The sequence below is a fragment of the Dromiciops gliroides genome, chromosome 3 (genome assembly GCF_019393635.1).
Source record: "Dromiciops gliroides isolate mDroGli1 chromosome 3, mDroGli1.pri, whole genome shotgun sequence".
NCBI classification, from domain to species: Eukaryota; Metazoa; Chordata; class Mammalia; order Microbiotheria; family Microbiotheriidae; genus Dromiciops; species Dromiciops gliroides.
The window spans coordinates 50,918,922-50,934,542 of NC_057863.1; the positions used below are offsets into that span (position 1 = coordinate 50,918,922).

General features: G+C 37.7%; 1 protein-coding gene across 1 annotated transcript in view; it reads left to right on the forward strand.

Moving 5' to 3' along the window:
• Positions 1 to 15,621, forward strand: part of LOC122750185 (phospholipid scramblase 4-like) — a 64,329-nt gene that overhangs the window by 36,107 nt on the left and 12,601 nt on the right. The window contains exons 5-7 of the mRNA XM_043996863.1: positions 588 to 630; positions 7,837 to 8,063; positions 10,632 to 10,793. Coding sequence (XP_043852798.1) covers positions 588 to 630; positions 7,837 to 8,063; positions 10,632 to 10,793 — 432 coding nt within the window. The remainder of the gene's footprint in view (positions 1 to 587; positions 631 to 7,836; positions 8,064 to 10,631; positions 10,794 to 15,621) is intronic.

Genomic DNA, 15,621 nt, shown 5'->3' on the forward strand with positions numbered 1-15,621 from the left:
TGTTCAGGTTAAGGTATTTCAGTCAACCCATGCAAAACCTCAAACTAAGTCAATATAATCACAGACTTTAATGATCCTATACAAAGCAATTCAGTGGAAATACTCATAAAAAAGAGAAAAGGGCTTATATCCTCTGCACCCCTATGACACTCAGAGGTCCCTAATTTGGGTTAGTGTGGAAAAAAAAAGCTTCTCACTGATTTTGTCTTTCAAAATATTTATATAAGAATGTAAGAAGTGAAGCCCAATGTGTAGGTACTTAAATCCCAAGAAACCAGCTTAGTCTCACTTAGCTAACTAGCTACAGATGATCCCCAGATGTTAGAAGGCTGGAGAATTTTCCATTGCCTCTGAATATTCTTTTTTTTAAATGAATATATCACTTAAATACAAAGAATGGTAGAATTCCTTTTAGTCTAGGATTGTGCTCCTGGATATTCATTATTTATTCTAACTATCTATATCTTCATCTTCCTTTTCCTCTGAGTGAAGTGCCTAACTGGACAACATAAATTGACCTTTTAGTTTGAATTTTAATTTAATTCTATTTTATTTATCTTTAATAACACTTTGTTTTATTCCAACAGCTAGACAAAATAATGGTTCATCAGCAGATTGAAGTTCTAGAATGTAAGTATATTTTGTCAGTCAACAATGAAAAGGGAGGAGAATAACATTTATCCAGTACCTAGTATATGCCAGACACTGTGCTAAGTGCTTTCCAGATATTAAGCATTTATTAAGTGCTTACCACATGTTAGGTGCTGTTCTAAACCCTGGGGAAACAAAGAAAGGGGAAAACAGTTGTTCTTTTCTTTTCTTTTCTTTTTTTTTTAAAGTAGGGCAATTGGAGTTAAGTGACTTGCCCAGGGTCACACAGCTAGTAAGTGTTAAGTGTCTGAGGCCGGATTTGAACTCAGGTACTCCTGACTCCAGGGCCGGTGCTCTATCCACTGCGCCACCTAGCTGCCCCCCAACAGTTGTTATTTTCAAGGGACATAACATTCTAATGGGAGAGACAACATGTTAATAACTACCTAGACACAAGATATATACAGAGTAGATGGAAAGTAAATTCAGAGGAAAATTCTCACAAACAGTGAGAACTATGGCGAAAGATTTCCTGTGAAGGTGGGACTTGAAATGAGTCTTGAAGGAAGTCAGGGAAGCTAAGAGAGCAGCACATTTCAGGCATGGACCATAGCCAGACATGAAGGCAGTTAGGTAGTATAGTGGATAGAACACTGGGCCTGGAGTCATGAAGAAATGAGTTCAAATTCAGTCATTCTAAATATATGATTCTGGCTAAGTCACTTAACTTCTGTTTGCCTCAGTTTCTTCAACTGGAAAATAAGCACAATAGTAGCATCTACTTCCCAGGGGTGTTGTGAGAACCAAATAAGATAATATTTGTAAAACACTTAGTACAATGCCTGTTACATAGTAAATACTATATAAATGCTAGCTATTATTCCTCTTATTAATTTGGAGATAGGATATGGAATGTAATGTTCAAGGATCTGAATGCTGTTGTTTTTGTTGTTCATCATTTCTTCTTTTTCTTTCTCTTCTTTTCCCATATAAATATTTTCTTTTTTTCCAGTTTCATTTAGAGATAGTTTTCAGCATTTGGTTTTTTTTTTTTTTTAGTGAGGCAATTGGGGTTAAGTGACTTGCCCAGGGTCACACAGCTAGTAAGTGTTAAGTGTCTGAGGCCGGATTTGAACTCAGGTACTCCTGACTCCAGGGCCGGTGCTCTATCCGCTGCGCCATCTAGCTGCCCCCAGCGTTTGTTTTTATGAGATTTCTAGTTTCAAATTTTTCTATCTCCCTCCCCTCCCTCCCAAAGACAGCAAGTAATCTCACAAAGGTTATATATGTACAATCATGTTAAACATATTTCTGCACTAGTCATGTTATGAGAGAAGAATCAGAGCAAAAAGCAAAAACCTCAAAAAAGAAAAACAACAACAACAACAAAACCCAATAGAAATGGTATGATTCAATCTGCATTTAGATTCCACAGTTGTTGTTTTTTCTGGATTTGGAGAACATTTTCCATCATGATTCCTTTGGAACTATCTTGGACCATTTTATTGCTGAGAAGAATCAAGTCTATCACAGTTGATCAACACATAATGTTGTTGATACTGTGTACAATGTTCTCTGGTTCTGCTCATCTCACTCATCTTCAGTTCATGCAAGTCCTTCCAGGTTTCTCTGAACTCCACCTGCTCATCGTTTCTTACAGAACAATAGTACTCCATTGCATTCATATACCACAACTTGTTCAGCCATTCTCCAATTGATGGGCAACCCCTCAATTTCCAATTCCTTGCCACCACAAAAAGCACAACTTTAAATATTTTTGTATGTGTGGGTCCTTTCCCCTTTTTTATGATCTCCCTGGGAAAAAGACCTAATAGTGGTATTGCTGGGTCAAAGGGTATGCACAGCTTTAAAGCCCTTTGGGCATAGTTCCAAACTGCTCTCCAGAATGGTTGTATCAGTTCACAGCTCCACCAACAATGCATTGATGCTCCAATTTCTCCACAACTTCTCCAACATTTATTATTTTCCTTTTTTGTCATATTAGCCAATCTGATAGGTGTCAGGTGGTACCTCAGAGTTGTTTTAATTTGCATTTCTCTAATCAATAGTGATTTAGAACATTTCTTCATATGGCAATAGATAGCTTTGATTTCTTCTTCAGAAAAATACCTGTTCATATCCTTTGACCATTTCTCAATTGGGGAATGACTTGGTTCTTATAAATCTGATTTAGTTCCCAATATATTTTAAAAATGAGGCCTTTATCAGAAGTACTGGCTATAAAAATTGTTTCTCAGCTTTCTATCTCCATTCTAATTTTGGATGCATTGCTTCTGTTTGTGCAAAACCTTTTTAATTTAATGTAGTCAAAACCATCCATTTTGCATTTCATAATATTCTCTATCTCTTGTTTGGTCATAAACTGTTCTCCTTTCCAAAGGTCTGAGAGGTAAATTATTCCTTCCTCTCCTAATTTACCTATGGTATCACCTTTTATGTCTAAATCATGTACCCAGTATTGCTACCCCTGCTTTTTTTACTTTAGTTGAAGCATAATATATTCTTTTCCAACCTCTTACCTTTACTCTATGTGTATCTCTCTGCTTCAAATGTGTTTCTTGTAAACAGCATATTGTAGGATTCTGGTTTTTAATCCACTCTGCAATTCACTTCTGTTTTATGGCAGAGTCCATTCCATTCACATTCACAGTTATTATTACTGTCTATTCCTCTCCAATCTCTTTACCCTCTTTATACTTTCCCCCCCTTCTTTCACCCTATTCTTCCTCACCAACATTTTTCTTCTTACCCCTCCCTCCGCAAATCTGCCCTCTCTTTTATCAGTCCCCCTCTCTTTTCTTTATCCCTTTCTCCCCTGCTTCTGCCCTCCCTTCTATCAGTCCCCCTTCTCCCCTTACTGTAATGATTGAAATAGCACCACCTGCTGGAGACTTACTGTAGAAGAGTTCCATCCATGCAGCGAAGGTCTTTGAGGGCAAGACCAGGAGTCTTTTCTTTGGTGTCAGGAAGTGACGCGGGCTAGTGGGAGGAGGAAGAGACTGGCGCTCGGGCTCACTCTCTTTCCTTTGGACTCTGGTGGAGAGCAGAGCTAGAAACGTGCTCTCCCTTTAATAGATAGATGAATGTAGGCCTTTCTCTCTCTTTACCAAATTCTTATTCTCCTTAATAAATGCTTAAAAGTCTAACTCTTGTTAAAGCTTATAATTTATTGGCGACCACTCATTAGATGTTTTAGACAGACTAGCTAGAATTTTAACCCTTAACATTACCATTTTAATTCCCTAAAGAATAAGATAAGTTTCTTTATCCAAATTAATGTTTATGTTATTCTCTTTTTGAATCAAATCTAGTGAGAGCAAGGTTGAAAGAATGTTCACCTCTCCCTTCTTTCCCTCTATTGTAATAGATTTTTTGCACCTCTTCATATAATGTAATTCACCCCATTCCACCTCCCCTTTCCTCTACTCTCCATAAACTAGTTTTTTAACCCTTTAATTTTCTTTATATTGTCACATCAAAGACAATTTATGTTTATACTCTCTTTGAATAATCCTTCTGTCTGCCCATATATATACAGTTCTCAAGAGTTATAAGTATGATCTTCCCATGTAGGGATGTAAACAGTTTAACCTTATTGAATAACTTTTTCCCCCTGTTCACCGTTTTAAACTTCTCTTGAGTCTTGTATGTTAAGATCGAATTTTTTATTCGGTTCTGGTCTTTTCATCAAGAAACCTTGAAAGTCCCCTATTTCATTGAATATCCATATTTTCCCCTGAAAGAGAGTGATAAGTTTTGCAGGGTATTAGATTCTTGGCTGCAATCCAAGCTCCTTTGCCTTCTGGAATATCATATTCCAAGCCTTGTGATCCTTTCATGTTGAAACTGCCAAGTCCTGAGCAACCTTGACTGTGGCTTCATGATATTTAAATTGCTTCTTTCTGGCTGCTTGGAATATTTTCTTCTTCACCTGATAATTCTGGAATTTGACTACAATATTTCTTGGACTTTTCCTTTTAGGGGTCTCTTTCAGGAGGTGATTGGTGGATTCTTTCAATGATGATTTTATCCTCTGTTTCTATAATATCAGGGCAGTTCTCCTGGATAATTTCCTGGAATATGGTGTCTAGACTCTTTTTCTGATCATGGCTTTCAGGCAGTCCAATAATTCTCAGTTTGTCTCTCCTGGATCTCTTTTCCAGGTCAGTTGTCTTTCCAATGAGGCATTTCACATTTTCTTCTATTCTTTCATTCTTTTGATTCTATTTGACTTATTTCTGGTGTCTCATGGAGTCATTAGCTTCTAACTGTCCAATTCAAATTTTTAAGACATTGTTTTCTTCAGTCAGATTATGCATCTCCTTTTCCATTTGGCCAAATGAATTTTTTAAGGAATTGTTTTCTTCACTCAATCTTTGTGCTTCCTTTTCTAAGCTGCTGATTTTTTGTGCTTCTTTTTCTAATCTGCTGATTCTTTTTTCACAACTTTCTTGTGTTGCTTTCATTTCTCTCCCCATTTTTTCTTCTACCTCTCTCAATTGATTTAAAAAATCCTTTTAGAGCTCTTCCAAGAAGGCTTTTTGGTATTGAGACCAATTCATCTTCCCTCTTGAGGCTTCACATGTAGGCAATTTGAGAGTATTGTCCTCATCTGAGTTTGTGTTTGGCTCTTCCCTGTTGACACAGAAGCTCTCAATGGTAAGAGCTCTTTTTTGTTCCTTACTCATATTGCAGCTTTTTTTTGTTTGTTTGTTAAAGTTAAAGTCTGCTCCTGGGGCATCAGCATCTCTGTGTCAAGCTTCTTGTGCTGGGGTATAGGGGCTGTGTCACTGGCCTTCTACTCTGAGGCCTCTATGGCTTGTGGATTTCTCATCACCCTGGGCTTGCTCCCTGTACTTCCTCCCAGCTGGCTGGGATGGCCAGACCTGGTTGCGCCTATCCTGTGGGTGGCCTTCTAGCTGGCAGCCTGTCCTCTTAGTTGGTGCTGGTGGATCTCACCACTGGCCTACTGAGCCACGAGCTTGCTGAGCCAGGATCAAGGGGCCTCAGTTGCTCAGCTGTGACCTAGAGCTTCCTGCTGACTTGCCCTGACCCCCTTCCACACTGTGCTATGCTGAGGTGCACTGCAACTCCCTTTTGCCTGAGTGAAATCAACCTTTCCTGATGTCTTCTAAATTATCTCAGGTTGGAAGATTGTGTCTCTGTCTTTTTGTAGGTTCTGTAGTTTCAGAATCCGTTTAGAGGCTTGATTTAATATTCTTTTTGAGGGAACCGAAAGAGAGCTCAGGCAACTTTCTGGCTTCTCTCCACCATCTTGGCTCCACCCCCTATCCTTTCTTCTTGAAGAGGACTAATGACATGACAAAGGGTGATGTTTTGGCTTGCATATGAATTGGCCTTAAATAAGGAATAGCTACAAAAAATCATCTGATTCATTATTTCCTCTAGTCATTGAAGGCCAAAACATCTGGAACAAATGTACTTGTTGTCCTAAACAGGTTTTAGAAATCCATTTTGTTTCAAATGAAGCTACTTGTTGGGGCATCATAGAATTTCTAGAAGAGGGAAAGTTATATGAAAACTGGAAAGGTAGGAAAGGGGTCAGGTTATAAAGAGCATTAAATGTTAGAAGATTTTGTATTTGATCTTGTCTATAACAGGGAGTTCCTGGAGATCATTGAGTACTGTAGATAACATAGTCAGACCTATACTTTAGAAGAATCTGCTTTGGAAGAAAAAAAAAAAGAAGAAGAAAATCACATTGGCATTTGAATGGAGGATAGATTAGAATGGAAAGAGACTTAAGGCAGGGAGAACAATGTAAAAGCAATTTCAATAGAAGTGATGAGGGCTCTGCTGGTAGAGAGAAGGCAACATATGTGAGAGATGTTGGGCTAAGAAGAAACAATGAGACTCAGTAAGATATTGTATATGTGACATGAATGTGAGTAAGGAGTCAAGGATGGCATTGACATTTTGAGTGTGGGTACTTGGGAGAATGGTGGTATAGTAATAGAGAAGGTTGAGAGAGGGACGGTTTTGGAGGGAAATAATAAGTTCTTGTTTTAGATGTGTTGTGTTTGAGCATGCAGAGGCTCTGTAGGTGTAGCTTTTGGTGTTTCCGTTGCTCTTATATAGTGCAAGAGGTTAGTGGCTCAACTTCTGTGCCATTTTTTTTTCATGTTTGATGATATGGTCTTGGGAAACTTAATTCTCTTACTCTTGCAGAAAATCAGGAAAATTTCTCCTGTAGGTTTATCTTCTCTGTCAGTCTGTAGGTTGAAGCCTCACACTAAGAGGGAGCTACTTATATAGTCAATCACCTTTATAGAAAAGGCATTTCTTTCCTCACTATTGGGGAATTAATATGAGGGCAGCCTAAAAGATTCAGCCTCAGGCATAAAGGTGAAGTAAGGATGCTAGGTAAAATTATTTCAGTTATATGATAACATAAGAAGAAGTACAATGTCTTAATTTTTTTTAGATATTTTCTTATTTGTCCTGAACTTAATAAACAAATTCATTCACAAAGAATAAAAATGCTTTTGAAATTATATATTAATAAGCTAGTAAGAAAAGTATCTAAAATATTTTATTCATTTCAAATTTGATAAAGAAAATTTGTTTTAAATGTATACCAAAGGGGCAGCTAGGTGGCATAGTGCATAAAGCACCAGCCCTGGATTCAGGAGGACCTGAGTTCAAATCCAGCCTCAGACACTTGACTCTTACTAGCTGTGTGACTTAACCCCCATTGCCCCACAAAAAATAAGAGAAAATTAAAAATAAATTAAAGGGGTGGCTAGGTGGTACAGTGGATAAAGTCCTGGATTCAGGAGTTCCTGAGATCAAATCTGGCCTCAGACACTTGACACTTCCTAGCTGTGTGACCCTGAGCAAGTCACTTAACCCCATTGCCCTGTTTAAAAAAAAATAAAAATTAAGAGAAATGTATACTAAAGGAGCAAGTTTCTTTCATTTTTTTTCTTGAATTATGATTTTTTTTTGAATAGGAGACTTCCAATGAGGCTTCTCTTCCACTGGAGATCTGGACCTTCTATAATTTACAGTCATATAGAGTTTCTTGAGACACTGAGAGCTTAAATTATTTGCCCAGGATCACACAGCTAGCTTGTGTTAGAGAAAGGCCTTAAACCCAGTTTTCCTGACTCCAAGACAGGTCTCTATTAACTCTGCTTCTATGGATTTATGCTAAAGCTAATTAATCTTAACTAAAAAATTTCTTCTTGTTTTATTTTCCAGTGATGACACGATTTGAAAGTAATAACAGATATGAAGTTAAAAACAGCATGGGACAGATGGTATACATGGTTGTTGAGGACACTGACGACATTACCAGAAATGCATATTCATCATTACGTCCCTTTGTCATTCGGGTGATTGACTGCATGAGTCGAGAAATTATGAGATTGCAGAGGCCCTTTAGGTGTACCTGTTGCTGTTTTTGTTGCTCTTGTGCCATGCAAGAGGTTAGTGGGTCAGGTCCCATGCCATTTTTTCATCTTTGATGATATCTTCTTGGGAAGTTAAGTTCTCTCACCCTTGCAGAAAATCAGAGAGAAATTGCTCCTGTAGGCTGATGTTCTCTGATCACCAGTCATTCAATAGGTTAAAGACTCAAACTAAGAGTGAGCTACTTAGAGTTAATAATTTTAATAAGAAGGTCCCTTCTTTCCTCTATGGGTGGTGCTACTTAGGAATCAAGATGAGAGAAGCCTAAAAGAGTCAGTCATGGGCATAAGAGAGAAGTAAGTATACTAGGTAAAATGCTGTCTCACTGCCACAGTATATTGGTCAATGGCCACCTCCCTCCAGTTTTTGTTTTTGTTTTTAGAAGTCATTGTTAGGTGTGGTAGTACACACTTCTAATCCCAGCTACTGGTAAGAGTGAAGCTGTGGGAATGTCTTGAGCTCAGGAGTTTTGATCTTTGGTGGGCCATAGGGTGGGTGCCTGCCCTAAATTCAGCAGAAGTATGGCGAGCTCCTAGGAGCCAGGAGCCAAAAAAAGAGTAAGCCAACCAAGGCCAAATGGGACAGGCAAAAAATTTGTGTGCCAATTAGTAGTAGGATCAAACTCATGAGTGGCCCCTATACTTCTAGCCTAGGTAAGGAAGACCAAGTATTTTTTTTTTTTCTCTTTAGGGCGATGAGGGTTAAGTGACTTACCCAGTGTCACACAGCTGGGACGTGTTAAGTGTCTGAGGCTGGATTTGAACTCAGGTCCTCCTGAATCCAGGGCTAGTGCTTTATACACTATGCCACCTAGCTGCCCCCAAGAAACACCAAGTCTTTAAAAATATAAAAACACCAAAAAGGTCCCTGTGGACAAAAAGAAGAGAATTTCTGACTTAAGGGACTATAGTTGCTCCACTGGCGGGGGGGATACAGTATAAATATAATTTTTTTTTGTTTTTGTTGTTGTTGTTTTTTTTAGAGAATCCCCATTGTTATTGTCTTCATGGCTTTCCATGACAATAGATGAATCCACAGCCTATATGATAGTACTTTCCCAGATAGTTATGATCACCATTGATTTACTTGTGCCTAGTATATCCAGGAATGTATGAACAAGGGCCTCTCACATGACAGGAATAGCCTGTTCTCAGATTACTTGGAACCATGTCAATAAGTCACCAGATCAAAAGTACAGTGAGGTTTACTGTAAGTTATATAACTAGATTCAAACAGACCCAGAAAAGCATTTTCTTTTGATGAGTTAACACAGAATTTGTTGGTCTTTCTTTAATACTGTAGCTCATTGGCTCCACAGTCAAAGGAATTAGATTCAAACTCTGCCTTTTATGATGTACCTATATGGGGACCTTGGGCAAGTCACTTAATCTCCCTATGCCTCAGTTTTCTCACCTGTAAAATGAGTATTCAACTAAATGGTGCCATGAATTCTTTTCTGGCTCTACAATTACAGCCCTATGGTCCATTGTGGTAATTCTATGTACATCTCAATATCAATGAAAAACTTCTCTTCTGAGGTTCTGTAACCACAGTTTTCCAGGGTTGCATAAACTTTGGGGGAGAGGATAGAATTAGCAGAATCCCTAGTGTATTTCTTATCTTTGAATCAAAAGATTGACATTTTGTGAGACTTTAGTGCTATAGGAGACTGCTAAAGAAGATGGATTGTCAGAACCAGAGGATGTTGACCAGAATAACCTCATTGGATATCATTTAGTACCACAAAGGCTTGATAATTTATGCACAATTGATATCACCTGACCAAAGAACTATTGCCATTAAATACATACTTATTATTTCCTGAATCTCATTTAGGGTCCTGCCACAGTTTATATGAGCATAACACATGGTATTCTCTTTCTCTGCTTTATATCTGTCCATGAGACACTACTGTTATGAGCCTGATTTTCCCATTTAAATTAAAACAAAAGGTCTGCTTATATAAACCAACTGGAAAAGATTATAGAAGATCCATTTAGAAGCTGTAAATAGGATAGGATGATCAAAGCTTTGCCCTAAGTCTTTGATTATTCTTACACTCCAGCAGCATGGAAACAACTTGACCAATAGTAATTAGTTAGAAAGAATAAAACTACAATATTGAAGGCTTCTTTTCTGCCTTTCCCTACTTTATTTTTTAATTTTTTTCCTTTTTCTTTTCTTCTTTTTCTTTTGTCTTTTGTCTTTTCCTTCTTTTGCCAACTCAGAGCAAGCTTCAGGCTTCATTTTGTTTGCCCTGAAAATAGTGTGTAGTATTTCCTCTCGATACAAAAATCCCTTGAATAAGAAAACTTAAACTTTGGATTTTTTCATTGGGGATGTCCGCTGTTTACCCCAAAAGTACACTGCACAGATTTATGTATTGGAAAATTTTAGTAGAGAATCTTTTAGAATTATTCAGAAAACGGTATTTAACAAGACCAAATTATTCTACAAAGCATGGGGTCTTTGGAATGTCCCTTCATATATATAATCTTCTGTGGCCATATTCATGTGAGCCCATACAATTCAAGAATGCTTTTATGTTTCTGTAGCTTAACCTTATTCATCCCTTTGGTTTGTAGCTTGAGGTTCAGTCTCCTCCTGGTGTGTGTCTTGGCTATATCATTCAATACTGGGGCTTCTGCAAGACAAGATTCAGGATTGAAAATGAGAAGAAAGAGCATATATTGAACATAGATGGCCCATGTGTACCTGATATCTGTGGCTCAGACACTGTTTATCAGGTAAGATCTAGATATAAGCAAGAATGTAAAAACTCTTGGAATGAATGAAGAGATGAATAAATAAGTGAAAAGTCATTTATTAAGCACTTACCATATAGAAAACACTGCCATAGGCATCTGCATAAAAAAATATAAGCCATCGAGATAGTCCCTGTGTTCTAGGATGTTAAACTGGAATAAAGACAGACAACACAAAGAGGAGAACTAAAGTTGAAAAAATGAGATACCTCATGAGATGAGGGTATGAATGTGGTGGCATGATTTAGAAATAGCTTGGAAGTGGCAGCTAGGTGGCAAAGTGGATAAGGCACTGACCCTGGATTCAGGAGGACCTGAGTTCAAATCCAACCTCAGACACTTGACACTTACTAGCTGTGTGACCCTGGGCAAGTCACTTAGCCCTCATTGCCCTGAAAAAAAAGAAAAAAAAGAAAAACATTTTGGAAGTTGCATGGTGGACTGGTTCTAGAAAAGATATGGAAAAAACTCCCGTATGAAAGGCCAGAGTCCCAGGGTTCAAGTTGTAAGTTCTTCTAGGAGGAGGAGAAGGAGGTTCACAGTAACAGGAGTATGGCTTGGAAATGGCCAGGGAGATGAATGGAGGCCTAGCATTGGGCAAGATAAACTTTAACCTCTCCTATTAGAACCTAGTATCCTAGGGTCAGAGTTCAAGGTCTAGTGGAAGGGTAAAAACCAGAATACAGGAAACATGGTTTGGAAATAGCCAGAAAGAGGAAGATAAGCATTATTTCTTTTTTGTCTTTGTATTCCCTGCACCTAGCACAGTGCCTTGAACCTGAGAGGTATTTAATAAATGTTTGTTAAATTGAATATTGCCAGTATTTATCTCTTTTTGGACTGTACACCCCCAGATGAATTGCTTGAAATTTTTTATGAGGTAAAGGGAATTTGGTTCTTGTTATTATTCATTCCTTTTCAGTCAAGGCTGACTCTTCATGACCCTCTTTGGGGTTTTCTTAACAAAGATTTGCAATTTCCTTCTTGAACTCATTTTACAGATGAGGAAATATGAGCAAATGGGATTAAGTGACTCACCTAGGGTCACAAATCTAGTAAGTGTCTGAGGTCATATTTGTACTTAGGTTTTCCTGACTCCAGGATGGGTACTCTATCCACTTCACCACCTAGCTGCCCAGATAAAAGGGAATGGAATTCATAACAATGACAATATGGAAATAGTTGTGAACAATTGTGTACTGTTTAATAGGCTGTTAGTGTAGCCACAGGAAAAAGTAATTCTATATCAGTTGAAATAAAAACTTTGGGAGTAGCGAGGGTAGAGTGTATTATTGATTTCCATCTCAAATGTCAGCTTACCCTTTTACATAATCTTAGTATTACCTAAATTTAATATCCCTCAGTAACTATTTAAAACAATAAATACTCTGGTAATTGACATCCTGACCTAAGCTGGTATATGTATATCTAATTGACCAGCTTTTATTCCAAAGATTCTAGAGTGAGAAAGCTGGAGCAGAAAACCCAACCATCTTTTTCTTTTGAAGTAAGCTAAGGCCCACATTCTAAGGTTCCATCCCTCTACTTCATTAGAGGAAGAAGTACTGCTTTCCAACTTTAACTCTACTATTAACCCTGAGTAATGATTTATCTTTTATTTTTTCATCTTTTTTCTCATTAACTCCAGAAGTCTAATTAAAGAAATTTTTGGAAATTTATTTAGCTAAAGATATTGATATAGATAATTATAGACATTGACATCAATATATGTGTGTGTGTGTGTGTGTGTGTGTGTGTGTGTATAAATCTCCTCACTAATTAAATTCTACTCCTGTTGTTCTGCAGAGATTGCTCTATCAAAGATCACCAATGGTCTTCTATCCAAAACAAATAATGATTCAGAGGTTTCCATCCTACTCAGTCTCTCTACAACATAGGACATAGTGAATCACCTCCAATTTCTTGAGACTTTCACCGCTTACAATCTATAATACTTCACTTGCTTTGTTCTCCTCAATTTCTTGCTTGTTTGTCTCTCCTTTGATGGCCGTTTTTCCTCCAGACTCCCAATGATGGCTATATTTATGCCCCTCTTAACTTTTTTTTCTGACTCAGAGAATTCCTCTGTTCAAATGGTATCAATTCTCATCTCCTTGCAAATGGTTATCAGACCTGTTTTCAGCCTCTGGCCTATGTTCTGACCCTGCATATCCAAATGCTCATAGAACTTCTGCACTCTATCACCTCAAACTCAACATGTTACAAAATAGGTTCTTCCACTTTCCCAATAAATTTTCTACCCCTACCATTCTCCTCTTACTTTCTGGTATTGATACTATCATTATCCTTTACTCCCAGACTATTTACCTGTTGCCATTGACTCCCCTCTCTCTTATGTCTAATCCATTACCATACCTTACTAATTCTTTCTTTAAACAGTCCCTAGGATTTGTCAAGTCTTCTCCATTCTCCCTGACACTTCTGTAGCTAATGTCCTAATTACCTTACTCCTAGAATTTTATTGTAGCCACCAAATTTCCCCTGTTAACAGTCCTACATACTCACACTAGACAAATTAACCGATCTTAAGGCAGTACTTACATTGGTGCCTTTTGAGGATATTCATAATAACTCAAATTTGCATAGCACCACAAAGCATAGAAAAATGTTCTTAGATGGATGGCACCCTCACTTATGTGTTTACTTTCAATAAATTGTGATTTATTATAGCTTATATGTGCCTGGTGAAGTAGATATACAGGTTATGTGATCTGGTTTTAAACAAACTAACCTTCACAAAATAGACAAAGAACTTGAAAAGATTCCTGCAATGAAACCATACATTGAAGATAGTACTAATAATAAGCACAACTGAAAGATAAAAATCTTGCAGAACTGATGCTTTTCCTGCTTCTAGTGTCAGCTCTTTGTCAGTCATTTCATGTGGTGAAAATCATGGTCGTCTAATAAGATCTCAAAGAAATTAGTCAAAAAGACAGTCAGATGGAATAATTGAAATATACTTTATACCCATTGTTTGATAAAATATTAAAACTCAACACCTTCTGATTACTTTGCAAGAGCAACTAAATTGATTAACAGTAGGGAAGATGCAAATTTATTAGCCAATTTAAAAAAAAATCTTTGTATAACTGGTAGATGATACTGAAATTGGGTATCATGATTTATTGAGTGCAGTCCATGATGCATTTTTCCATTTAGTCTAGAGTATCTTTGTGACCAGTTAGGCAGGCTGGTTTTCAAAGAGGAAGACGAACTAGAAACCAAATGTCAAATACTTGTTGGATTATGGAGAAAGCATGAGAGTTCAAGAAAAAAAACAAACAAAAAACTACTTTTGCTTCATTGTCTACACTAAAGTCTTTGACTGTGTGGATCACATTGAAATATGGGAAGTCCTCAAAGGAATGTGGAACAAGAAGCAACAGTTAGAACCAACCTTGGAATTACTGATTGGTTTAAGATTGGGGTGGGAGGGAATGTGACAAGGTTATTTATCATGACCTTATTTATTTAACATAAACATGAATATATGTGTGTGTGTGTATATATATATATATATATACACATATATATTCATATATATATTCACATATATATATGTATATATATATAGAGAGAGAGAGAGACAGAGAGACAGAGAGAGAGAGACAGAGAGAAAGAGAGAGAGAGAGAGAGAGAGAGAGAGAGAGAGAGAGAGAGAGAGAGAGAGAGAGATCAGTGATCATTGTGAAATTCCAGGATGGACAAATCAAAAGAAGGAATTAAAGTTGCCAGGAAAAATATCAACAAATTCAGATATGCAGATAAAACCATCCTGATGGCAGAAAATGAAAAAAAAAATTTAAGAATCCTCTTCAAAGTGAAAGAGAAGGGTATAAAAGCTGGTTTGAAGCTTATGATAAAAAAAAAAAAAACAAAGATCATGGAAACTGGTCTCATCACTTCCTGGCAAATAGAGGGAGAAGAAATGGAAGCAGCATTGGATTTTATATTCTTGGGCTCAAAGTTTACTGCAGACAGTGGGTGCAGCCATGAAATTAAAAAGCACTTGCTCCTTGGAAGAAAAGCTATGCCAAATCTGGACAGCAGACTAAACAACAGAGACATCCCCTTGATGATAAAAGGCCATATAATCAAAGTTATGGTTTTTCCAGCAACAATGTATGGTGCTTAAACTTGGACTATAAGGAAACCTGAGCACCAAGAAATCAGTGCTTTTGAATTGTGGTTCTGGAGAAGACTTTTGTGAGATCCTTGTACAGCAAGGACATCAGTCAATATTTATATTTTTGTTTCTCTCTCTCTCTCTCTCTCTCTCTCTCTCTCTCTCTCTTTGTGGGGCAGTGAGGGTTAAGTGACTTGTCCAGGGTCACACAGCTAGTGTCAAGTGTCTGAGGTCAGATTTGAACTCAGGTCCTCCTAAATCTGGGGCCGGTGCTTTATCCACTGTGCCACCTAGCTGCCCCCATCAGTCAATATTTAAAGAAATTAATTCAGACTATTCATTGGACGGTCAAATACTGAAGCTGAAGTTTCAATCCATTGTCCACATAAAGAGAAGACAGAAATCTTTTTTTATTTTTTAATTTTTTTTTGGCGAGGCAATTGGGGTTAAGTGACTTGCCCAGGGTCACACAGCTAGTAAGTGTTAAGTGTCTGGGGCCGGATTTGAACTCAGGTCCTCCTGAATCCAGGGCCGGTGCTCTATCCTCCGCACCACCTAGCTGCCCCGAGAAGATAGAAATCACTGGAAAAGTCACTGATAATGGGAAATGTTGAAACCAAGAGAAGCAGATGGCAGAGGATGAGATGAATAATGTTCTGG